This window comes from Salvelinus fontinalis, chromosome 27 (genome assembly GCF_029448725.1).
Source record: "Salvelinus fontinalis isolate EN_2023a chromosome 27, ASM2944872v1, whole genome shotgun sequence".
Lineage (NCBI taxonomy): Eukaryota > Metazoa > Chordata > Actinopteri > Salmoniformes > Salmonidae > Salvelinus > Salvelinus fontinalis.
This window is the reverse complement of record NC_074691.1, coordinates 14,580,075-14,605,821: the sequence shown is the minus strand read 5'-3', so window position 1 is coordinate 14,605,821 and position 25,747 is coordinate 14,580,075. Positions and strand designations below refer to the sequence as shown.

Here is a 25,747-nt window from a genome sequence, read left to right as displayed (position 1 = left end):
CTATATTGAAGGGAGAGTAGCATAGTCATGTGTTTTTCACAATGGCACTCATTTGACTTCAAAACTGGATACAGTGCATTCGGAAAGTATTTAGACCCCTTGACTTTTTCCACATTTTGTTACGTTACAGCCGTATTCTAAAATAAATTCAATTGTGGTTTTCCCTCATCAATCTATGCACAACCATAATGACAAAGCAAAAACCGTTTTTTTAAGAATAATAAAAAAAGAACTGATTACATTTACTTATGTATTCATTTAGACCCTTTAGTCAGTACATTGTTGAAGCACCTTTGGCAGCGATTACAGCCACGGGTCTTCTTGGGTATGATGTTACAAGCTTGGCACACTTGTATTTGGGGAGTTTCTCCCATTCTTCTTTGCAGATCCTCTCAAGCTCTGTCAGGTTGGATGGGGAGTGTCGCTGCACATCTATTTAAAGGTCTTTCCAGAGATGTTCGATCGGGTTCAAGTCCAGGCTCTGGCTGGGCCAATCAAGGACATTAAGAGACTTGTCCCGAAGCCACTCCTGCGTTGTCTTGGCTGTGTGCTTAGAGTCGTTGTCCTGTTGGAAGGTGAACCTTCTCCCCAGTCTAAGGTCCTGAGCGCTCTGTAACAAGTTTTCATCAAGGACCTCTCTGTACTTTGCTCCGTTCATCTTTGCCTCGACCCTGACTAGTCTCCCAGTCCCTGCCACTGGAAAAACATCCCCACAGCATGATGGTGCCGCTACCATGCTTCACCGTAGGGATGGTGCCAGGTTTCCTCCAGACGTGAAGCTTGGAATTCAGGCCTAAGAGTTCAATCTTGGTTTCATCAGACCAGAGAATCTTGTTTCTCATGGTCTGAGAGTCCTTTAGGTGCCTTTTGGAAAACTCCTAGCGGGCTGTCATGCCTTTTACTGAGTGGCTTCCGTCTGGCCACTCTACCATAAAGGCCTGCTTGCTAGAGTCCTGCAGAGATGGTTGTCCTTCTGGAAGGTTCCCCCATCTCCACAGAGGAAGTCTAGAGATCTGTCAGAGTGACCATTGGGTTCTTGGTCACCTCCCTGACCAAGGCCCGCTCTAGGAAGAGTTAATGGTTCCAAACTTTTTCCATTTAAGAATAATAGAGGCCACAGTGTTTTTGGGGATTTTCAATGCTGCAGAAATTTGTTGGTACCCTTCCCCAGATCTGTGCCTCGACACAATTCTGTCTTGGAGCTCTACGGACAATTCCTTTAACCTCTTGGCTTGCTCTTACATGCACTGTCAACTGTGGGACCTTTTTTATATAGACAGGTGTGTGCCTTTCCAAATCATGTCCAATCAATTGAATTTACTGCGGGTGGACTCCAATCAAGATGTATAAACTTCTCAAGGATGATCATTGGAAACAGGATGCACCTGAGCTCAATTTTGAGTCACAGAGCAAAGGGTCTGAATACTTATGTCAAGGTATTTCTGTTTTTGATACATTTCCCAAAATGTCTAAAAACCTGGAAAAAGGGAAGGAGTCTGAATACTTTCCAAATGCCCTGTGTGCTCCCTAGAGATGAGCTGTTTTTAAATGCATATACTGTCAACATAGAGGATACGTCACCCAAGTTTCATATCTGAGTCCATTAATAAGTAGCAGGATGCAGAGATATGGATGGATCAGAGATGGAGTGTGATTTTGCAGGAAATGAAGACCACTATAAAGTACCAGTCAAAAGTTTTGAAACACCTACTCATTCAAGGGTGTTTTTTTATTTTTACTATTTTCTACATCGTAGAATAATAGTGAAAACACAAACTATTAAATATCACATATGGAATCATGTAGTAACCAAAAAAGTGTTAAACAAATCAAATTTAAATATATATATTTGAGATTCTTCAAAGTAGCCACACTTTGCCTTGATGACAGCTTTGCACACACTTGGCATTCTCTCAACCAGCTTCATGAGGTAGTCACCTGGAATGCTTTTCCAATGGTCTTGAAGGAGTTCCCACATATGCTGAGCACTTGTTGGCTGCTTTTCCTTCACTCTGCGATCCAACTCATCCCAAACCATCTCAATTGGGTTGAGGTCGGGTGATTGTGGAGGTCAGGTCATCTGATGCAGCCCTCCATCACTCTCCTTCTTGGTCAAATAGCCTATACACAGCCTAGAGGTGTTTTTGAGGTCATTGTCCTGTTGAAAAGGAAAATGATAGTCCTACTAAGCGCAAACCAGATGGGAAGGCGTATTGCTGCAGAATGCTGTGGTAGCCATGCTGGTTAAGTGTGCCTTGAATTCTAATTTTTTTTTTCTTAGCTAGCTAAGTTGTTTACCTGTTGCTAGGCAGTTGCTAGGGACATTCCTGGAAGAAGCTAGCTAGCTAACAAGGAGTGTCTAGCTGGCAGAAGAGAAGAAGGGACAAAGAAGGGACAAAGTGGGACAAAATAAGGACAGAAGAAAAGGGAAAGGGGGGAAAGGGGACATTAAGGTGAAGCAGTCCTCTAAAGACACAAAAGACAATAATACAAGAAACAACACTTCTATTGCCTCTCTCTCTACGATACGCACTTCCGGGTTGGAGCGAGTAGTTGCATTCCGCTTTGCTCCACAGGTAGTATTACATTTCATTTCATTACAGTACAACAGTTTGATTTGTTTGATCTTAGCTGGCTACATAGCCGTCTTTGTATCCAAGATAATTGTGTAGTCTAGAGTAATTGTCGAGGTTACCTAGCCAGTTAGAGGTTACCTAGCCAGCTACACTTTCAAACAAAGTCAACAACGCAGCCACTGCTAGCTAGCCTATTTCACCAGCCAGCAGTACTATATCATTTTAGTCAATAAGATTTTTTGCAACGTAAGCTTAACTTTCTGAACATTCGAGACGTGTAGTCCACTTGTCATTCCAATCTCCTTTGCATTAGCGTAGCCTCTTCTGTAGCCTGTCAACTATGTGTCTGTCTATCCCTGTTCTCTCCTCTCTGCACAGACCATACAAACGCTTCACACCGCGTGGCCGCTGCTACTCTAACCTGGTGGTCCCAGCGCGCACGACCCACGTGGAGTTCCAGGTCTCAGGCAGCCTCTGGAACTGCCGATCTGCGGCCAACAAGGCAGAGTTCATCTCAGCCTATGCTTCCCTCCAGTCCCTCGACTTCTTGGCACTAACGGAAACATGGATTACCACTGATAACACTGCTACTCCTACTGCTCTCTCCTCGTCTGCCCACGTGTTCTCGCACACCCCGAGAGCTTCTGGTCAGCGGGGTGGTGGCACTGGGATCCTCATCTCTCCCAAGTGGACATTCTCTCTTTCTCCCCTGACCCATCTGTCTATCGCCTCCTTTGAATTCCATGCTGTCACAGTTACCAGCCCTTTCAAGCTTAACATCCTTATCATTTATCGCCCTCCAGGTTCCCTTGGAGAGTTCATCAATGAGCTTGACGCCCTGATAAGTTCCTTTCCTGAGGATGGCTCACCTCTCACAGTTCTGGGTGACTTTAACCTCCCCACGTCTACCTTTGACTCATTCCTCTCTGCCTCCTTCTTTCCACTCCTCTCCTCTTTTGACCTCACCCTCTCACCTTCCCCCCCTACTCACAAGGCAGGCAATACGCTTGACCTCATCTTTACTAGATGCTGTTCTTCCACTAATCTCATTGCAACTCCCCTCCAAGTCTCCGACCACTACCTTGTATCCTTTTCCCTCTCGCTCTCATCCAACACTTCCCACACTGCCCCTACTCGGATGGTATCGCGCCGTCCCAACCTTCGCTCTCTCTCCCCCGCTACTCTCTCCTCTTCCATCCTATCATCTCTTCCCTCTGCTCAAACCTTCTCCAACCTATCTCCTGATTCTGCCTCCTCAACCCTCCTCTCCTCCCTTTCTGCATCCTTTGACTCTCTATGTCCCCTATCCTCCAGGCCGGCTCGGTCCTCCCCTCCTGCTCCGTGGCTCGACGACTCATTGCGAGCTCACAGAACAGGGCTCCGGGCAGCCGAGCGGAAATGGAGGAAAACTCGCCTCCCTGCGGACCTGGCATCTTTTCACTCCCTCCTCTCTACATTCTCCTCTTCTGTCTCTGCTGCTAAAGCCAATTTCTACCACTCTAAATTCCAAGCATCTGCCTCTAACCCTAGGAAGCTCTTTGCCACCTTCTCCTCCCTCCTGAATCCTCCTCCCCCTCCTCCCCCCTCCTCCCTCTCTGCTGATGACTTCGTCAACCATTTTGAAAAGAAGGTCGACGACATCCGATCCTCATTTGCTAAGTCAAACGACACCGCTGGTTCTGCTCACACTGCCCTACCCTGTGCTTTGACCTCTTTCTCCCCTCTCTCTCCAGATGAAATCTCGCGTCTTGTGACGGCCGGCCGCCCAACAACCTGCCCGCTTGACCCTATCCCCTCCTCTCTTCTCCAGACCATTTCCGGAGACCTTCTCCCTTACCTCACCTCGCTCATCAACTCATCCTTGACCGCTGGCTACGTCCCTTCCGTCTTCAAGAGAGCGAGAGTTGCACCCCTTCTGAAAAAACCTACACTCGATCCCTCCGATGTCAACAACTACAGACCAGTATCCCTTCTTTCTTTTCTCTCCAAAACTCTTGAACGTGCCGTCCTTGGCCAGCTCTCCTGCTATCTCTCTCAGAATGACCTTCTTGATCCAAATCAGTCAGGTTTCAAGACTAGTCATTCAACTGAGACTGCTCTTCTCTGTGTCACGGAGGCGCTCCGCACTGCTAAAGCTAACTCTCTCTCCTCTGCTCTCATCCTTCTAGACCTATCGGCTGCCTTTGATACTGTGAACCATCAGATCCTCCTCTCCACCCTCTCCGAGCTGGGCATCTCCGGCGCGGCCCACGCTTGGATTGCGTCCTACCTGACAGGTCGCTCCTACCAGGTGGCGTGGCGAGAATCTGTCTCCGCACCACGTGCTCTCACCACTGGTGTCCCCCAGGGCTCTGTTCTAGGCCCTCTCCTATTCTCGCTATACACCAAGTCACTTGGCTCTGTCATATCCTCACATGGTTTCTCCTATCATTGCTATGCAGACGACACACAATTAATCTTCTCCTTTCCCCCCTCTGATAACCAGGTGGTGAATCGCATCTCTGCATGTCTGGCAGACATATCAGTGTGGATGACGGATCACCACCTCAAGCTGAACCTCGGCAAGACGGAGCTGCTCTTCCTCCCGGGGAAGGACTGCCCGTTCCATGATCTCGCCATCACGGTTGACAACTCCATTGTGTCCTCCTCCCAGAGTGCTAAGAACCTTGGCGTGATCCTGGACAACACCCTGTCGTTCTCAACTAACATCAAGGCGGTGACCCGTTCCTGTAGGTTCATGCTCTACAACATTCGCAGAGTACGACCCTGCCTCACGCAGGAAGCGGCGCAGGTCCTAATCCAGGCACTTGTCATCTCCCGTCTGGATTACTGCAACTCGCTGTTGGCTGGGCTCCCTGCCTGTGCCATTAAACCCCTACAACTCATCCAGAACGCCGCAGCCCGTCTGGTGTTCAACTTTCCCAAGTTCTCTCACGTCACCCCGCTCCTCCGCTCTCTCCACTGGCTTCCAGTTGAAGCTCGCATCCGCTACAAGACCATGGTGCTTGCCTACGGAGCTGTGAGGGGAACGGCACCTCCGTACCTTCAGGCTCTGATCAGGCCCTACACCCAAACAAGGGCACTGCGTTCATCCACCTCTGGCCTGCTCGCCTCCCTACCTCTGAGGAAGTACAGTTCCCGCTCAGCCCAGTCAAAACTGTTCGCTGCTCTGGCACCCCAATGGTGGAACAAACTCCCTCACGACGCCAGGTCAGCGGAGTCAATCACCACCTTCCGGAGACACCTGAAACCCCACCTCTTTAAGGAATACCTAGGATAGGATAAAGTAATCCTTCTAACCCCCCCCCCCCCCCCCCCCTTAAAAGAGTTAGATGCACTATTGTAAAGTGGTTGTTCCACTGGATATCATAAGGTGAATGCACCAATTTGTAAGTCGCTCTGGATAAGAGCGTCTGCTAAATGACTTAAATGTAATGTAAATGTAAATAAATCACAGGCAGTGTCACCAGCAAAGCACCATCACACCACCTCGCATGCTTCACGGTGGGAACCACACATGTGGAGATCATCCGTTCACCTACTCTGCGTCTCACAAAGACACGGCAGATTTCCACCGGTCTAATGTGCATTGCTTGTGTTTCTTGGCCTAAGCAAGTTTCTTCTTCTTATTGGTGTCCTTTTAGTAGTGGTTTCTTTGCAGCATTTCAACCATGAAGGCCTGGTTGACGCAGTCTTCTCTGAACAGTTGATGTTGATGTGTCTTACTCTGGGAAGCATTTGAGGGGAAGCTGAGGCTGGTAACTCTAATGAACTTATCCTCTGCAGCAGAGGTAACTCTGGGTCTTCTTTTCCTGTGGCGGTCCTCATGAGAGCCAGTTTCATCATTGCACTTGATGGGTTTTTGCGACTCCACGTGAAGAAACCTTTCAAAGTTCTTTACCTTTTGCATATTGACTTACCCTTACCTTCATGTCTTAAAGTAATGATGGACTGTCGTTTCTCTTTGCGTATTTGAGCTGTTTTTGCCAAAATATGAAGTTAGTGCTATTTCGTAAAAGACCATCTTCTGTATACCAACCCTACCTTGTCACAACAACTGAAATTCCACAAATTAACTTTTAACAAGGCACACCTGTTAATTGAAATGCATTCCAGATGACTACCTCCATGAAGCTGGTTGAGAGAATGCCAAGAGTGCAAAGCTGTCATCAAGGCAAAGGGTGGCTACTTTGAAGAATCTCACATTTAAAATATATTTAGATTTATTTATCACTTTTCTTTGGCTACTACATGATTCCATGTGTTATTTCATAGTTTTGATGTCTTCACTGTTATTCTACAATGTAGAAAACAGTACAAATGAAGAAAAACCCTTGAATGAGTAGGTGTGTCTAGACGTTTGACTGGTACTGTATATACAAAAGCATGTGGACACCTCTTCAAATCAGTGGATTCGGCTGCTTCAGCCACACTCGTTGCTGACAGATGTATAAAATTGAGCACACAGCCATACAATTTCCGTAGACAAACATTGGTAGTAGAATGGCCATACTGAAGAGCTCAGTGACTTTCAACGTGGCACTGTCATAGGATGCTACCTTTTCAAGAAGTCTTTAAAAAAAAAAAATGTTTTTTACATTTCTGCCCTGCTAAACCTGCCCCGGTCAACTAAGTGTTATTGTGAAGTGGAAACGTCTAGGAGCAACAACGGCTCAGCCGCGAAGTGGCAGGCCACACAAGCTCTCAGAACGGGACAGCCAAGTGCTGAAGCACGCAGCGTGTAAAAAAAATTCTGTCCTTGGTTGCAACACTCATTATCGAGTTCCAAACTGCTTCTGAAAGCAACGTCCGCACAATAATTGTTAGTCGGGAGCTTCATGAAATGGGCTTCCTTGGCAGAGCAGCCGCACACCAGCCTAAGATCGCAATGTGCTATGCCAAACGCCAGCTGGAGTGGTGTAAAGCTTGCCGCCTTTGGACTCTGGAGCAGTGGAAACTGGAGTGTTGAATCACGCTTTACCATCTTGCAGTACGACGGACGGATCTGGGTTTGGCGGATTCCGGGAGAAAGCTACCTGCCCCAATGCATAATGCCAATTGGGAAGTTTGATGGAGGTGGAATAATGGAATAATGGTCTGGGGCTGTATTCATGGTTCGGGCGAGGCCCCTTAATTCCAGTGAAGGGGAAATCTTAAAGCTACAGCATACAATGACATTCTAGACAATTCTGTGCTTCCAACTTTGTGGCAACAGTTTGGGGAAGGCCCTTTCCTGTTTCAGCGTGACTGTGCCCCTGTGCAGAAGTTGAGGTCCATACATAAATGGGTTGTCGAGATCAGTGTGGAAGAACTTGACTGCCTGCACAAAGCTCTGACCTCAACCCCATCGAAAACCTTTGGAATGAATTGGACCGCTGACTGCGAATCCAAGCCTAATCGCTCAACATCGCTAATAATCTTGTGGCTGATGGAAGCAAGTCCCTGCAGCAATGTTACAACATCTAGTGGAAAGCCTTCCCAGAAGAGTGGAGGCTCTTATAGTAGCAAATGGGGGACCAACTCCATATTAATGACCATGATTTTTGAATGAGATGTTTGATGAGCAGGTGTCCACATACTTTTGGTAATGTAGTGTACAAGCGAAGAATAGAGAACAAATTCAACAGGAAATTGCACAGGAAATTGCACAGTCTAAACAGGAAGCTGGGCCAGAGATATTGGAGGGAAAGACTCAAAGTACCTCTTGAAAACCTGAACATTAGGCTTTGTAAAGCACCTTTTGATACATCACTTGAGTAAATTGGGTAACACTTAACTAGATGTGGTTAATAATGCAGCTGCAAACAAATGTTGTGGTTATCATTTTCAACACTTTTGTAGGCCATATTGTAATAGGCCATACTAGACGACAACAACTGACTAGTCAAATCCTGCTAGTTGAAACAACTAACTAGCTAGCTAGAAGGGATTTGAGGCAGTGCTGTAATCTAACAGTTTCTCATCTACAGTCAAGGACTTGCCTTTGCCTCGCTTTGTTGTGGCCAAGAATGAACAGGAGGCCAGACACACAGCCATGTACCCAGACTCTGAGAACCAGGGGTCTTACCAGGGCGTAATCCCACGACCCCCAGGCCGAGGGCAGGTCAAGAAGTTGTCTGCCCATGAGGTCATCCAGCCCTGCGTGCCCACAGTAGAACCACAGGTCATTGCCCCTCTGAGCGTTTCTCTTATTAAGAGATCTCTAGTGGAGAAGTATATTGGATAAACTATTTGAATTATCTAGTTTCTTGACAGATTGATCTGTCAGAATTACAATTCAAACTTTGATAGACATTTAGGTTTTAATCTGATGTTATTTGCCACTCTTTGAAGCTGCAGCCCGACACCACGTCCCCTGTGGTGTCTCCTCACCAGTCCCCTCCCACCTCGCCCCACTGGAGAAAGCACAAACGTCAGGCCAGCGGGGGGAACGTAGAGCGACAACCTGTGGTTGTGGCAGGTGCTGTCTGGACACCTTTCAGAGAAGCACAAGCAGGTACACACTCCACACAACAACCTGTATCCTCTGTGAATGTTAGTCTGACAAGGTTTACAGTTTCAGTTGTAGATGTGTATTAACATCTGTACTCAGTTGTCATGCATCGTTTTGGCTTTCGCCAGTCATACAACTATTACATAGCTTGCTAGATAAGTGAGGTTCAGCCAATAAACAGAACATGATTATTGATAATAGGAATATTGATGGCATAAGTGTCTCTAGTCCACTCACTCAATGCTTGAGTATGCTCACTGCATCAGCTAGAAGGAGCTCTGTGTAATCTAATTGCCTTGTCCTGAGGCTGTGTAACTACTCTCTCTGCAGGGCCTGTGGTGTCAGGTGATGGGATGTGGTCTGCCAACTCTCCTCCCCCTGTTCAGGAAAGCTGGGTCAGTTTGAAAGATGCTCATCCCCCTTCCTCCAGCACACTCCCAGCAATACATTGCTCACCGGTCCAGGTAGTGCAGCAAATGCTTCCATGGACCTGTCATATTTCTTGTAATGGCTTAAAGGCATAGAAATGGAGATGGCCTATTTCACTAGATGCACTATTTCATTGGCTAATGTTTCCCCCTCATAAAACTACATACAGTGCATTCGGGAAAGTATTCAGACCCTTTGACATTTTCTACATTTTGTTACGTTACAGCCTTATTCTAAAATGTATTAAATTGTGTTTTTCCCCCTAAATCTACACACATTACCCCATAATGACAAAACGAAAACAGGTTTTTAGACTATCACATTTACATAAGTATTCAGACCCTTTACTCGGTACATTGTTGAAGCACCTTTGGCAGCTATTACAGCCGCATCTTCTTAGGTATGACGCTAAAAGCTTGCCACACCTGTATTTGGGGAGTTTCTCCATTCTTTGCAGATCCTCTCGAGCTCTGTCAGGTTGGATGGGGAGCATCGCTGCACAGCTATTTTCAAGTCTCTCCAGAGATGTTTGATCAGGTTCAAGTCCAGGCTCTGGCTGGGCCACTCAAGGACATTCAGAGACTTGTCCCGAAGCCATTCCTGCGTTGACTTGGCTGTGTGCTTAGGGTCGTTGTCCTGTTGGAAGGTGAACCTTCTCCCCAGTCTAAGGTCCTGAGCGCTCTGTAGCAAGTTTTCATCAAGGACCTCTTTATACTTTGCTCCGTTCATCTCTCCCTCGACCCTCACTAGTCTCACAGAGACTGCTGCTGAAAAACATCCCCACAGCATGATGCTGCCACCACCATGCTTCACCGTAGGGATGGTGCCATGTTTCCTCCTGATGAGACCCTAGGCATTCAAGCCAAAGAGTTCAATCTTGGTTTCATCAGACCAGAGACTCTTGTTTCTGATGATCTGAGAGTCCTTTAGGTGCCTTTTGGAAAACTCCAAGAGGGCTGTCGTGCGTTTTACTGAGTGGCTTCCGTCTGCACACTCTACGATAAAGGCCTGATTGGTGGAGTGATGCAGAGATGGTTGTCCTTCTGGGAGGTTCTCCCATCTCCACAGAGGAACTCTGGAGCTCTTTCAGAGTGACCATCGGGTTCTTGGTCACCTCCCCAACCAAGGCCCTTCTCCACCGATTGCTCAGTATGGCTGAGCGGCCAGCTCTAGGAAGAGTTCATGGTGGTTCTGAACTTCTTCCATTTAAGAATGATGAAGGCCACTCTGTTCTTGGGGACCTTCAGTGCTGCAGAAATGTTTTGGTAACCTTCCCCAGATCTGTACCTCAACACAATCTTATCTCGTAGCTCGACAATTCCTTCAACCTAATGGCTTGGTTTTTACTCTGACATGCACTGTCAACTGTGGGACCTTATATAGACAGGTGTGTGCCTTTCCAAATCAAGTCCAATCAATAGAATTTACCACAGGTACAAACATCTCAAGGATGATCAATGCAAACATCATGCATCTGAGCTCAATTTCGTGTCTCATATCAAAGGGTCTGAATACTTTTTATTTTTAATACATTTAAAAAAATGTGTATACCTGTTTTCGCTTTGTCATTATGGGTTTTGTGTGTAGATTGATAAACTATTTAATCCTTTTTAGAATAAAGCTGTAACGTAACAAAATGTTGAAAGTCAAGGGGTCTGAATACTTTCTGAATGCACTGTAGCTACTGCGATAAGTCAGGAACTGTTCTTTTCTCTCTAAATGTTTCACATGACTGGCTTTAGGAGAACTCTTCGATACGAACGGTTGCATCTGCGACAACAACCAATGAAACCCAAAGACAGTCCAGTGGTGGTTATGACGACCCCTGGAAAATCACAGACGAGCAGAGACAGTATTACATAAATCAGTTCAAGACCATCCAACCAGACCTCAACGGTTTCATTCCTGGTGAGTAGTGAGCTTTGTGTGAAACCACCTTTTACACATTCACCTTCAATCTGCAGTTGCTTCATGCATTTTTGGACTAATAAATTCATGTTATTCAAGAATCAAAGGGTATATACATTTAGAAATGCCTAATGAGCTTAGTTTAACTGTCATACTCCATCAGAACCCAAAATATGTTTGTTTTACACCAATGGTTGTAAACATTGTAAATGTTAACAAACATTTTATAGCCTCTCAACATGTTAAAAACTATCTTTAATACACTGCTCAAAAAAATAAAGGGAACACTTAAACAACACAATGTAACTCCAAGTCAATCACACTTCTGTGAAATCAAACTGTCCACTTAGGAAGCAACACTGATTGACAATAAATTTCACATGCTGTTGTGCAAATGGAATAGACAAAAGGTGGAAATTATAGGCAATTAGCAAGACACCCCCAATAAAGGAGTGGTTCTGCAGGTGGTGACCACAGACCACTTCTCAGTTCCTATGCTTCCTGGCTGATGTTTTGGTCACTTTTGAATGCTGGCGGTGCTCTCACCCTAGTGGTAGCATGAGACGGAGTCTACAACCCACACAAGTGGCTCAGGTAGTGCAGCTCATCCAGGATGGCACATCAATGCGAGCTGTGGCAAGAAGGTTTGCTGTGTCTGTCAGCGTAGTGTCCAGAGCATGGAGGCGCTACCAGGAGACAGGCCAGTACACCAGGAGACGTGGAGGAGGCCGTAGGAGGGCAACAACCCCGCAGCAGGACCGCTACCTCCGCCTTTGTGCAAGGAGGAGCACTGCCAGGGCCCTGCAAAATGACCTCCAGCAGGCCACAAATGTGCATGTGTCATTTTGCAGGGCTCTGGCAGTGCTCCTTGCACAAAGGCGGATGTAGCGGTCCTGCTGCTGGGTTGTTGCCCTCCTACGGCCTCCTCCACGTCTCCTGATGTACTGGCCTGTCTCCCGGTAGAGCTGCACTACCTGAGCCACTTGTGTGGGTTGTAGACTCCGTCTCATGCTACCACTAGGGTGAGAGCACCGCCAGCATTCAAAAGTGACCAAAACATCAGCCAGGAAGCATAGGAACTGAGAAGTGGTCTGTGGTCACCACCTGCAGAACCACTCCTTTATTGGGGGTGTCTTGCTAATTGCCTATAATTTCCACCTTTTGTCTATTCCATTTGCACAACAGCATGTGAAATTTATTGTCAATCAGTGTTGCTTCCTAAGTGGACAGTTTGATTTCACAGAAGTGTGATTGACTTGGAGTTACATTGTGTTGTTTAAGTGTTCCCTTTATTTTTTTGAGCAGTGTATATTAGCTGGTCACTCCTTGTATCCATAGCTCTGCCCATTCAATTTTAGTGGTTACATTTCTTCAGGTCTATCCCTCAGCTTTTTACCAAAACAGAGGCAGGGAACCACTTTATTGTTTCAATTAAGGATTGGACCTTTAAAGGTTACAGGGACGGGCTGTTATGCTACAGTGATTGATCCAGCACAAACAGTTTTTCCCTTCGTCTATATTTCAGGTTCTGCCGCAAAAGAGTTTTTCACAAAATCAAAGCTACCTATTCTTGAACTGTCCCACATTTGGTAAGTGATTAGAAAGAGGGCTATTGGCTTCAGTTCAGATGCTCCCCATATGTAATGATGGAATTATATTATGAACCACCTGCTTTATTCTTAATCCAGGAAGTAATACCAAAGAATGGAATACATAACTCTTCAGTTAATGAATTTGGATACTTCTTGTCCAGGGATTGAATTCACAAGGGATTCGAGCAGTTTAAAATTCATGAGTGTGTTTAGTCTTTTTCGCTGACTCACATTTTTTTGTATTACAGGGAGCTGTCAGATTTCGATAAAGACGGGGCGTTGACACTGGATGAGTTCTGTGCTGCATTTCATCTGGTTGTTGCTAGGAAAAACAGCTATGATCTTCCTGAAAAGCTGCCAGAGAGTCTTATGCCAAAGCTTATTGACTTGGATGACTCAGCAGGTAAAAGCTGGTGTTCTCCTGCTATATAATTAGAATCTGTCCAAACCTGGCCTTGGGACTGTCTGCTGCAGACAGTTGATTTATGAAACACAGAGAGAAATGGAACCATCATCCTGATGATATAAATGTTCCATGTTCCAGAGGTTCCAGACCAGGCCCCTGACGTGGGCTACTCGGGATCCCCCGTGGAAGTGACACCCAACAAGTCCCCCTCCATGCCCTCACTCAACCAGACCTGGCCTGATCTCAACCAGGGCAATGAGGTTGGACACCGAACCACCACATGTTGTCACTGTAAAATAGGACATCGTTGAACTTTTGCCATTCCAGTATTTTGCAAATTACTTCTCAATTAAGTGATCGATAAGTATCTTTCCATTGCTCGGTTTTAGTAGCTCTCCTCTTGCAGTAATTTCCTAATTCAGTATCTTTCTTATCCATTTTTGAGAAACACAGATTACACAGTACTTACAGAAAGCTACAATTGTTGATATTCTGTCAGTTTGCTCCATTTCTATTAAGCTAGTTATCATGGTTCCAGTCAATATCCATCCCTTCGTCACTATAATGAATGGATAAGGGATAGTAAATGCAGTTCCTCACCCCTCCTGTGTGAGCCGTGGGGTTTGTAACTGGGTGGGGAATCATCCTGTGTGCTGATGTGTTTCTGCTCTGTCTCTTTAGCAGTGGGAGACTTTTAGTGAACGCTCCTCCAGCTCACAAACTCTGACCCAATTTGATTCTAACATTGCACCAGCTGATCCTGTAAGTCCATCACTTAGTATGCCTGTTTCAGTATAAATTATGAAATTAACCCAAGGGCTAATTGAGATCTCGCTCTGAGTGCATGTACTTAGTGCTACTGAATCCACCGCAACAGCAGTGCCCATGTGATTTTTGCTTGCTTAGCTTTTTTTTGTCCCATACTATGATTTAAGAATATGACATTGTGGGCCCTACAAGGTCCTGGGATATTTTAAGTGTTTTGAATGTCTTTCTTAATTTTTTTTGCTCTTTTCTACATTGTAGAATAATAGTGAAGACATTGAAACTATGAAATAACACATGGAATCATGTAGTAACCAAAAAAGTGGTAAACAAATCAAAGTAACCACCCTTTGCCTTGATGACCGCTTTGCACACGCTTGGCATTTTCTCAACCAGCATCAGGAGGTAGTCACCTGGAATGCATTTCAATTAACAGGTTTGCCTTGTTAAAAGTAATATGTGGAATTTCTTTCCTTCTTAATGCGTTTGAGCCAATCAATTGTGTTGTGACGAAGTAGGGGTGGTAAACAGAAGATAGCCCTATTTGGTAAAGACCAAGTCCATATTATGGAAAGAACAGCTCAAATAAGCAAAGAGAAATGACAGTCCATTACTTTAAGACATGAAGGTCAGTCAATCCATAACATTTCAAGAACTTTAAACGTTTTTAAGTGCAGTCGCAAAAACCATCAAGCGCTATGATGAAACTGGCTCTCATTAGGACTGCCACAGGAAAGGAAGACCCAGAGTTACCTCTGCTGCAGAGGATACGTTTGTTAGAGTTAACTGCACCTTAGATTGCAGCCCAAATAAATTCTTCAGAGTTCAAGTAAGACACATCTCAACATCAACTGTTCAGATGATGAATCAGGCCTTCATGGTCGAATTGCTGCAAAGAAACCACTACTAAAGGACACCAATAAGAAGAGACTTGCTTGGGGCAAGAAACACAAGCAATGCACATTAGACTTGTGGAAATCTGCCATGTCTTTTTGAGACTCAGAGTAGGTGAACAGAGGATCTCTGCGTGTGTGGTTCCAACCATGAAGCATGGAGGAGGATGTGTGGGGGTGCTTTGCTGGTGACATTGTCCATGATTTATTTAGAATTCAAGGCACACTTAACCAGCATGGCTACCACAGCATTCTGCAGTGATACGCCGTCCCATCTGGTTTGCGCTTAGTGGGACTATCATTTGTTTTTCAAAAGGACAATGACCCAACAAACCTCCAGGCTGTGTATGGGCTATTTGACTAAGATGGAGAGTGATGGAGTGCTGCATCAGATGACCTGGCCTCCACAATCACCTGACCTCAACCCAACTGAGATGGTTTGGGATGAGTTGGACCGCAGCGTGACGGAAAAGCAGCCAACAAGTGCTCAGCATTTGTGGGAACTTCTAGACTGTTGGAAAAGCATTCCAAGTGAAGCTGGTTGCGAGAATGCCAAGCGTGTGCAAAGCTGTCATCAAGGCAAAGGGTGGCTACTTTGAAGAATCTCAAATATTCAATATATTTTGACTTGTTTAACACTTTTTGAAATTAAACAAAACCCCTTGAATGAGTAGGGGTACACACTTTTGACTGGTACTGTAGATCTTCAGTTTTCTCAAGCTGCATAATTGCCATGAATGGAAGCCTTTTCTAGCCTTTTGCAAACTGTTCTGACACTAGGAAAGATTTCAATCCTAATGGCAGTATATGGACTTATGGTCAAACTAAGACACCTCTGTTTTTACAGGATACAGCCATTGTCCACCCTGTCCCCATCCGCATGACCCCAAGCAAGATCCATATGCAAGAGATGGAGCTGAAGAGAACCGGAAGTGGTAAGATACTTTCCCCATATGATAAGAGCACGTAAACATATCAGAAGACCGAGCTCTGTCTTCTAAAGCAGTGGAGACTGGAGAGACTAGCAACTCTCAAGAATTTTACTGAGAAGTAGTATGCGCTGTACCTCTTTCTAAATACTGTTAAGGGAATTGACCGTCTTTCTCATTCTTGAAGACCACACACACCCTACGAGTCCCCTGATGGCTAACCCACCTGACCTCTCTGAAGAAACCAAGCTTGCCACCTCTATGAAGTTTGTAACTGTTAACTCTGGTAAGTGTCTCAAGGGATGTGCCATTATCATAAAGAACTTAGGACAGTTGCAATTTTTAGGTAGGCCATATTTCCTACAATAGATCTGTGACCATAATTATATTGCATTTCCTTGAGGCATGGTTAAAGATACAATACTCATATTTCTCTCCTAAAGGGGATGGTTATAGCAGTTCAGATTCCTATACTTCAGATCAAGACCCAATTACAAGTGTTGTAACAAGACAAAGGTAAGTTGGTCTCAATATCTAGAGATATTCAATGTCAAAACACATGCTTTGTTTATTGAATAGTTTTTGAATGGTAAGCTCACTATCTGTGTTGTAGGTCTCATTCTGGGACGTCTCCTGAAGGACTGAAGGTGGTGGCTGCCCCCCCACCGCCACCCCCCAGACCACACGCCTCCCACTCCCGCTCCTCCTCTCTAGACATGAACAGAAGCTTTGCGGCTGTCCCCACCGGGCCACAGTTGGCTGGAGTTGTGGCCTACCCTCCAGCCGTGCCTCCTAGACCACTACCCACACAGGTAGAACTATCAGCACAGACCTGAAGACTTATCAAAATGTAGCTGCCTCTGTGTAGTCTTTAATAGGAAATGTACATATTTAAATGCTGAAATCTCCTTTGTTCTATTCACTACACAGACTATTATTACTACTACTACTACTGCTACTACTAAGGGAGTAGTAATAAGGGTTACATGGAGAAAATCGAACCTCTATGAAATGAAAATGGATAGCCTTCCCTTGGGAAAAAAAAAGTGATATACACACCCAAAATAATAATTAAAACAAATTGGATAGCAGAGAACACGTCTACTGTCTACCCTCACTTCTTGGACAGACCATAGCCTTAGATATGCAGTTTTAGAAACTGTTCTTTCTTCTGTAAGCATTACATGGCAACGCAGGATTTATTTATTTTTTGGCACAGGGCTGCAGGCCAAAAGGTTGGGAGTTCAGAGACTACTGTGGACAGATCTCTTTTATAGTAAAATCTATCATATTTGCAGGTCAGAGAGAAATTGCCTTTTTAGAAACATTTCATGCAATTCTACGTAATTTTACATATTAGCAGAATCTTTTTTAATACTACATAAATTATTGAAATTACAGGCTAAGAATGGACAGATGTGTGTTCATCTTGTCACAATTCTCAATGCCAAATCAGTGTGTTTTGTTTGCAACAAAACTGTTCATGTTTGCAAATAATCATTAGGAATCTGAGCATGGTACTTTCAAAAGTTAAGCCTACCTTGCCACCCGAAACAGAGTAGCCCTACCGATGCGAAATGTAAGCTTTAACTACTGTCTACTCTTCTTCTGTGGCTTAACCCAACGAGAGAAGGTCACAAGTGTTTCCCTAAAAGCTGTTTGGCTTTAAATATCTTCTACTGTACAGAAAGTGAATAGCTTAATCAATTGATAGTGACAGATTTGATTACTTCCCAAGCAAAGTAAATTTGTGTCTCTGCTGTAGAAACTAAATGATATCCCGGGTATTTTACCGCTTGTTTCTATCATAAAACTTCATGGACCAAAGCACTGTTATAGTTAACTTTATATAATGGGATCTGTCATTTTTTCCCCCCCCTCTAAATCTTAAGATAACAATGTGTAGGCCTGTGCTTTTTGCCATTTTCTTTAATAAAAGGTAGGCCTATGGCAAATCTATGGATATAGCACCCTAACTTTGCCTAATAGCCTAATTTTGTCTGTCAAACAGGTAGGCCTACCTCTTTCTTAAATTGGAAGAAATAGGCTCCAACACAAAGTCCTCTTATTGTTACTAAAGTCGAATTAAAACTTTATATTAATGATGCCTACTGTCCATTGGTTGTGCTGCTGCTTCAAGTTTCAGCACCACATTGTTACTCGAATCAATAACTGAATACATCATGGGCAAGAAAAAAAAAACTGAACGGAACATAGGTTATAGGCTAGTCCGCGCACAAGATATTGCATTTTTGGACTAGGCCTAATCAGAAATAATTTTTGGAAGAAGCCTTTGACTCACCACCTGAACTGCTGCCACTGTAGGCCTGCACAGCATTGGTGAGACGGCACACAAAAAAGGTTTTGATCAGCAAGAGCAGAGCAGCCCGGGGCACAGGGTTGGAATATCCATTGCGGTGTGTAATGCAGCCTAGTTTTATTTATACCGTCCCAGCAGCTATCTTTGTAATATAACTTTGATCTGTGCTTCTCTGACCATGCACTTCGTAGCCTATAAGCTATGGATAATTTGATTGAGACTACACTAAATAGCCTGTAGGCGCACTTGATATTGCATGCCAGGCGGAGAATCAGCGATGAGGGGTGGCATCAGACGCGCATATATATATATATACACACACACACACACACACACACACACACACACACACACACACACACACACACACACACACACACACACACACACACACACACACACACCCCGTACCAGTCGAAAGTTTGGACAGATCTACTCATTCAAGGGGTTTTCTTTATTTTTACTATTTTCTACATTGTAGAATAGTATTGAAGACCTCAAAACTATGAAATAACAAATATGGAATCATTTAGTAATGAGAAAAGTGTTAGACAAAATATATTTTATTCTTCAAAGTAGCCACAGTTTGCCTTGACAGCTTTGCACACTCTTGGCATTCTCTCAACCAGCTTCACGAGGAATGCTTTTCCAACAGTCTTGAAGGAGTTCCCACATGCTGAGTACTTGTTGGCTGCTTTTCCTTCACACTGCGGTCCAACTCATCCCAAACCATCTCAATTGGGTTGAGGTCGGGTGATTGTGGAGGCCTGGTTATCTGATGCAGCACTCCATCACTCTCTTCCTTGGCCAAATAACACTTACACAGCCTGGAGGTGTGTTTTGGGTCATTGTCTTGTTGAAAAAGAAATGATAGCCTCACTAAGCGCAAACCAGATGGGATGGTGAATTGCTGCAGAATGATGTGGTAGCCATGCTGGTTAAGTGTGCCTTGAATTCTAAATAAATCCCGGACATTGTCACCAGCAAATCACCATCACACCACCACCTCAATCCTTCACGGTGGGAACCACACATGCGGTGATCATCCGTTAACCTACTCTGTGTCTCACAAAGATGTGGTGGTTGGAACCAAAAATCTCAAATTTGGACATCAGACCAAAGGACAAATTTCTACCGGTCTAATGTCCATTGCTCGTGTTTCTTGGCCCAAGCAAGTTTCTTCTTATTATTGGTGTCCTTTTAGTAGTGGTTTCTTTGCAGCAATTCCACCATGAATGCCTGATTCACACAGTCTCTTCTGAACAGTTGATGGTAACTCTGGGTCTTCCTCATGAGACAGTTTCATCATAGTGCTTGATGTTTTTTGCAACTGCGCTTGAAATGTTCAAAGTTCTTGATTTTGCGTATTGACTGACCTTCATGTCAAAGTAATGATGGACTGCCGTTTCTCTTTGCTTATTTGAGCTATTCTTGCCATAATATGGACTTGGTTTTTTACCAAATAGGGCTGTCTTCTGTGTACCACCCCTACCCTGTCACAACACAACTGATTGGCTCAAACACACTAAGAAGGAAAGAAATTCCACAAATTAACTTTAAAAAATACTAAACACTCCCCTTGACTGAAATTGAAAAACCATGACCCTCCCCCATTTTTCTCCAGGTACCTATTCAGTAAATTTCAATCCACCTCTAAGTCATTGACTAAGTAATCTCCAATTCAAGGTTGTGTTCCGTTTTTTTCAATATGCAGTGTTAAGTCTGAACCCTGTGTCTGTCCCCAGACCTCGGGTCCCCATAGTGGGCATCGCTCAGATGAGGGCCTGGCAGCTCATTCCAGTACCTCGCCCCAGCAGATCCCAGAGCAGCCCAACTTTGCTGACTTCAGTCAGTTCCAGGCATTTGCTGCCTCAGATCAGCCCAGCGATGATGGGGAGAAGCACCCAGAGAGTCTGCCGGTAAGTCAAACACAATAAAATGCAGAACCACCTTGCAGTTGGTGAACCTAACCCGGTTATGTCATCTGTACTCCTGTTATAATAAGACAGACTGTTCGTTCTCTGTTCACAGGTAGAGAAGTCTTCAGAAGGTGCTGGGCCTTTGAGAACTGTGAAGAGTGACAACCAGGAAGAGCGAGCTGCAGCTACTGTGAACTCTGTAAGTAATTGACTTATTTAGACCATGATGCACCTCAATCAATCACCCCAACTACCTCGTACCTCAGTACACTGACTCGGTACCTGTACAATGGCTTGCGAAAATATTCACCCCCCTTGGCATTTTTCCTATTTTGTTGCCTTACAACCTGGAATTAAATAGATTTTTTTTGGGGGGGGGGGGGGTGTAGCATTTGATTTACACAACATGCCTACCACTTTGAAGATTTTAAAATATTTTTTGTGGAACAAATAAGACACAAACAGAACTTGAGTGTGCATAACTATTCACCCCCCCCCAAAGTCAATACTTTGTAGAGCCACCTTTTGCAGCAATTACAGCTGCAAATCTCTTCGGGTATGTCTCTGTAAGCTTGGCACATCTAGCCACTGGGATGTTTGCCCATTCTTCAAGGCAAAACTGCTCCAGCTCCTTCAAGTTGGATGGGTTCCGCTGGTATACAGCAATCTTTAAGTCATACCACAGATTTTCAATTGAATTGTGGTCTGGGCTTTGACGAAATCATTCTAAGACATTTAAATGTTTCCCTTTAAACCACTCGAGTGTTGCTTTAGCAGTATGCTTAGGGTCATTGTCCTGCTGGAAGGTGAACCTCTGTCCCAGTCTCAAATCTCTGTAAGATTAAAACAGAGAAGAATTTCCCTGTATTTAGCGCCATCCTTCAATTCTGACCAGTTTCTCAGTCTCTGCTGATGAAAAACATCCCCACAGCATGATGCTGCCACAACCATGCTTGGTGTTCTCGGGGTGATGAGAGGTGTTGGGTTTGCACCAGACAGCGTTTTCCTTGATGGTCAAAAAGCTCAATTTTATGTCATCTGACCAGAGTACCCTTTTTCCATATGTTTGGGGAGTCTCGCACATGCCTTTTGGTGAACACCGAACATGTTTGCTTCGTTAAGTTAAGCAATGGCTTTTTTCTGGCTACTCTTACGTAAAGCCCAGCTCTGTGGAGTGTTCGACTTAGTGGTCCTATGGACAGATACTCCATTCTCTGCTATGGAGCTTTGCAGGTTCTTCAGGGTTATCTTTGGTCTCTTTGTTGCCTCTCTGATTAATGCCCTCCTTGCCTGGTCCGTGAGCTTTGGTGGGCGGCCCTCTCTTGGCAGTTTTGTTGTGGTGCCATATTCTTTCCGTTTTTTTTATGGATTTAATGGTGCTCCGTGGGATGTTCAACGTTTCGGATATTTTTTATAACCCAACCCTGATCTGTTGGGTTATAAGAGCTCCATGGTCTTCATAGTGCCACTTGCTTGGTGGTGCCCCTTGCTTAGTGGTGTTGCAGACTCTGGGGCCTTTCTGAACGGCTAAATATTTATATATACTGAGATCATGTGACACTTAAATAAAGTCCACCTGTGTGCAATCTAACTATTTATTTGACTTCTGAATGTAATTGGTTGCACCAGATCTTATTTAGGGGCTTCATAGAAAAGGGGGTGAATACATACAGTTGAAGTCGGAAGTTTACATACACCTTAGAAAAATACATTTAAACTCAGTTTTTCACAATTCCTGACATTTAATCCTAGTAAAAAGTCCCTGTCTTATGCCAGTTAGGATCACCACTTTATTTTAAGAATGTGAAATGTCAGAATAATAGTAGAATGATTTATTTCAGCTTTTATTTCTTTCATCACATTCCCAGTGGGTCATTAGTTTACATACAGTCAATTAGTATTTGGTAGCATTGCTTTTAAATTGTTTAACTTGGGTCAAATGTTTTGTGTAGCCTTCCACAATAAGTTGGGTGAATTTTGGCCCATTCCTCCTGACAGAGCTGGTGTAACTGAGTCAGGTTTGTAGGCTTCCTTGCTCACACACGCTTTTTCAGTTCTGCCCACAAATCTTCTATGGGATTGAGGTCAAGGCTTTGTGATGGCCACTTTAATAGCTTGACTTTGTTGTCCTTAAGCCATTTGCCACAACTTTGGAAGTATGCTTGGTGTCATTGTCCATTTGGAAGACCCATTTGTGACCAAGCTTTAACTTCCTGACTGATGTCTTGAGATGTTGCTTCAATATATCCACATCATTTTCAATCCTCATGAAGCCATCTATTTTGTGAAGTGCACCAGTCCCTCCTGCAGCAAAGCACCCCCACAACATGATGCTGCCACCCCCGTGCTTCACGGTTGGGATGGTGTTCTTCGGCTTGCAAGCCTCCCCCTATAGGACTCGTTTTACTGTGGATATACTTTTGTACCTGTTTCCTCCAGCATCTTCACAAAGTCCCTTGCTGCTGTTCTGGGATTGATTTGCACTTTTCGCACCAAATTACATTCATCTCTAGGAGACAGAACAATAGTACAATAGTCTCCTTCCTGAGCGGTATGACGGCTGCGTGGTCCCATGGTGTTAATAATTGCGTACTATTGTTTGTACAGATGAACGTGGTACCTTCAGGCATTTGGAAATTGCTCTCAAAGATGAACCAGACTTGTGGAGGTCTACAATTTTTTTTTTTCTGAGGTCTTGGCTGATTTCTTTTGATTTTTTCCCATGATGTCAGGCAAAGAGGCACTGATTTTGAAGGTAGGCCTTGAAATACATCCACAGGTACACCTCCAATTGACTCAAATTATGTCAATTAGCCTATCAGAAGCTTCTAAAGCCATGACATCATTTTCTGGAATTTCCCAAGCTGTTAAAGGCACAGTCAACTTAGTGTATGTAAACTTCTGACCCACTGCAATTGTGATACAGTGAAGTAATCTGTCTGTAAACAATTTTTGGAAGAATGTATTGTGTCACGCACAAAGTAGATGTCCTAACCGACTTGACAAAATGTTGTTTAACAATACATTTGTGTAGTTGTTGAAAAACACGTTTTAATGACTCCAACCTAAGTGTATGTAAACTTCTGACTTCAACTGTATACACGCACCACTTTCCTGTTTTCTTTTTTTCTTCACTTCACCAATTTGGACTAGTTTGTATGTCCATTACATGAAATCCAAATAAAAATCAATTTAAATTACAGGTTGTAATGTAACAAAGTAGGGAAAATGCCAAGGGGGGAGTACTTTTGCTATGCACTTGTTATTTTGTTACTGTTTTAATTTGTATCTATTTGTTCATTTTCTTTTTAACTGTATTGTTGGAAAAGGGCTTGTAAGTAAGCATTTCATGTTAAAATCTGCACTTGTATTTGCCATGTTAGACAAATAACATTTTTGATTTGATGACTACTGGGGGCCTCAATGTCCTCCTTTCCTGCAAATGGTTAATTTCAATGATTTATACGGTGTTTTGTTTTTTTCCCTGTCAGGCCAAAGGGTCCATCATGGCCCCCCCACCTAAGCCTGTCCGCCGGAGACTGAAGTCTGAGGATGAACTCCAGGAAGAGGCCCTCCCCCTGAAGTCTAACGTCATAGCCACTGTTCTAGCTGCACAACCATCCATTCCCAGGTAGGAACAGGGGATCCATATGAATCTGAATAGTGACTGGTCTTTCATTGTTGATTTATATATCTTAGATCACTTAATTGGCATTGAAATTAAGAAATTTAAGTTTTGAATAAAAAAAAATTGCAGGTCGGTTGGGAAGGATAAAAAAGCAATTCAAGCCTCTATCAGAAGAAACAAGGAGACCAACACAGTCTTGGCCAGGCTCAACAGTGAATTACAGCAACAGCTAAAGGTAGGGGAGTGTTTAAACACAGTACATGCATACTAACCAATCTGTTAGTGAACTGAACCTGAGGCTTGATTTTGAAAATTTTGGCATAAAAAAAATCAAAGCCTTTAAAAAGGTTGAACTTCAATCCTAATTTTAGGTTGTTTATCTTGTTTTTTTTTTTCATTCATAGGACTTGCTAGAAGAGAGGATATCTTTGGAGGTTCAACTGGAACAGCTTAGACCATTTTCCCATTTGTAACCTGTTTGTGTGAGGAGGACAAGTCCATGAGAGCAGATAGGAGAGATGCACATGTTGTTCTCCCGATGTCCACTCCCTCTGTGTTCTGCTGTCTCTACTGTGGGAAACGGACTCTGTCACCGACTGACTGACTGCAACAACACACCCTGAGTCGCCCTCATCAGACAGAGTACAGTCTTACCATAGCTGCTGGGATGGGAATGTTACAAATATTGGCACTTTTATTTATCAAAGAAATAAAGATTATTGTAGACGTCAATCCCTTATAACAGGACAGGCCCTCGAGGCCAGCCAGGCAGGCATAGAACTGGAACTTGAGTCATGGGGTACTGAAGGCCAAGTTCCCTCCCCATTCTTCCCCATGATGACAAGTGCCCAGTTCACTGAATGAGAGGAGCAGACTGTGGTCTGTCTGTACTGTGTGTGGGCCTGGCCGCCCGGGCCCTGCAAGGACAGATAATCATACCAGCGAGGGCATTGGGTGAGGAGAGGGGAGGAGTCTATGGGAGATGATGCTCTATCCTGGAGCACCTTGGACTGATCATGTGACAGGAATTTATTAATGTTCCAGTTTATTACTGTGTGTGTGGATGTATGTGGGCAGGCAACGATTACAAACTGCACAATGCAACAAGTGTTTGTGTTCTTTTAGTTTTTTTCACTAGTCTTCTGCGATTTGATCCTTAACACAGTGAGCATTACCTTGTGAAGTGATCGACCCCCAGATGACGGAACACCTTTAAGTTTTCGCTCCTGGCTCTGTAGTTGCTCATGCTGCCGCTGCCTGTGAGAGAGGTCCTTGTGTGATATGATAACCAACTATGGAAGTGAGACCTGACTGAAAAGACTGCACCCCCAGTTCTTCTTTTTGTTTCCCCTCTGACACCATTTTTATTTTTACCTGCATGTTGTTCATGTTCTTATCTAGTATGAAGACTGCGCTTAAAAATAAACCACTTGATTTCTACCTGTATATCTTACCTAGTATGACATTGTGGTGGTACCTAAACATTGTATAACTGTCTTTGTTTTCCTGGAACTTCCTGTTTTCTTTCTTAACCTGTCCTCAAATGCCTTACTCCTGGCGTTCAGGTTTCCACTTTAATCTATTCTCCATGTATTGAACCTAGGTGAGCCTTCTTTTCCCTGCTGTTCAGGTTGATGTACTGTAAAAGGGTTATGTTGTATATTGTATATGATACACACCTTTTGATCTCATATGTACATTTGCATTAATTGCTGACTAACAGCAAATATTCTATTTAATTGCTTATTATGGCTGTGGGATGATGTTTAACTGCATGGATGTATCTCTGCAGAATGAACTAGCAGCTGTGTGATTTTTACACAAAATAAAATAACAATATTTTAACCACCTTTTTCCGGTTCAAATGTTATTGTTGATGCGACTCACTC

The 25,747-nt window shown here is 44.0% G+C and overlaps 1 protein-coding gene across 3 annotated transcripts in view; it reads left to right on the top strand.

Annotated features, from left to right (window-relative positions):
- Positions 1 to 25,703, top strand: part of LOC129825113 (ralBP1-associated Eps domain-containing protein 1-like) — a 28,293-nt gene extending 2,590 nt beyond the window's left edge. Inside the window, exons 3-19 of one of the 3 annotated variants that reach the window (XM_055884899.1) lie at positions 8,546 to 8,739; positions 8,916 to 9,072; positions 9,400 to 9,533; positions 11,241 to 11,406; positions 12,932 to 12,995; positions 13,247 to 13,401; positions 13,543 to 13,664; positions 14,086 to 14,166; positions 15,910 to 15,997; positions 16,179 to 16,277; positions 16,435 to 16,507; positions 16,605 to 16,803; positions 20,057 to 20,230; positions 20,343 to 20,429; positions 23,722 to 23,861; positions 23,988 to 24,093; positions 24,263 to 25,703. In XM_055884899.1, the coding sequence (XP_055740874.1) occupies positions 8,546 to 8,739; positions 8,916 to 9,072; positions 9,400 to 9,533; positions 11,241 to 11,406; positions 12,932 to 12,995; positions 13,247 to 13,401; positions 13,543 to 13,664; positions 14,086 to 14,166; positions 15,910 to 15,997; positions 16,179 to 16,277; positions 16,435 to 16,507; positions 16,605 to 16,803; positions 20,057 to 20,230; positions 20,343 to 20,429; positions 23,722 to 23,861; positions 23,988 to 24,093; positions 24,263 to 24,331 (2,108 nt within the window). In that variant the 3' untranslated portion in view covers positions 24,332 to 25,703. Of the gene's footprint in view, positions 1 to 8,545; positions 8,740 to 8,909; positions 9,073 to 9,399; positions 9,534 to 11,240; positions 11,407 to 12,931; positions 12,996 to 13,246; positions 13,402 to 13,542; positions 13,665 to 14,085; positions 14,167 to 15,909; positions 15,998 to 16,178; positions 16,278 to 16,434; positions 16,508 to 16,604; positions 16,804 to 20,056; positions 20,231 to 20,342; positions 20,430 to 23,721; positions 23,862 to 23,987; positions 24,094 to 24,262 lie in introns of all 3 variants that reach the window. The other 2 variants (XM_055884900.1, XM_055884898.1) reach the window with 2 other exon arrangements.
- The last annotated feature ends 44 nt before the right edge of the window (positions 25,704 to 25,747 follow it).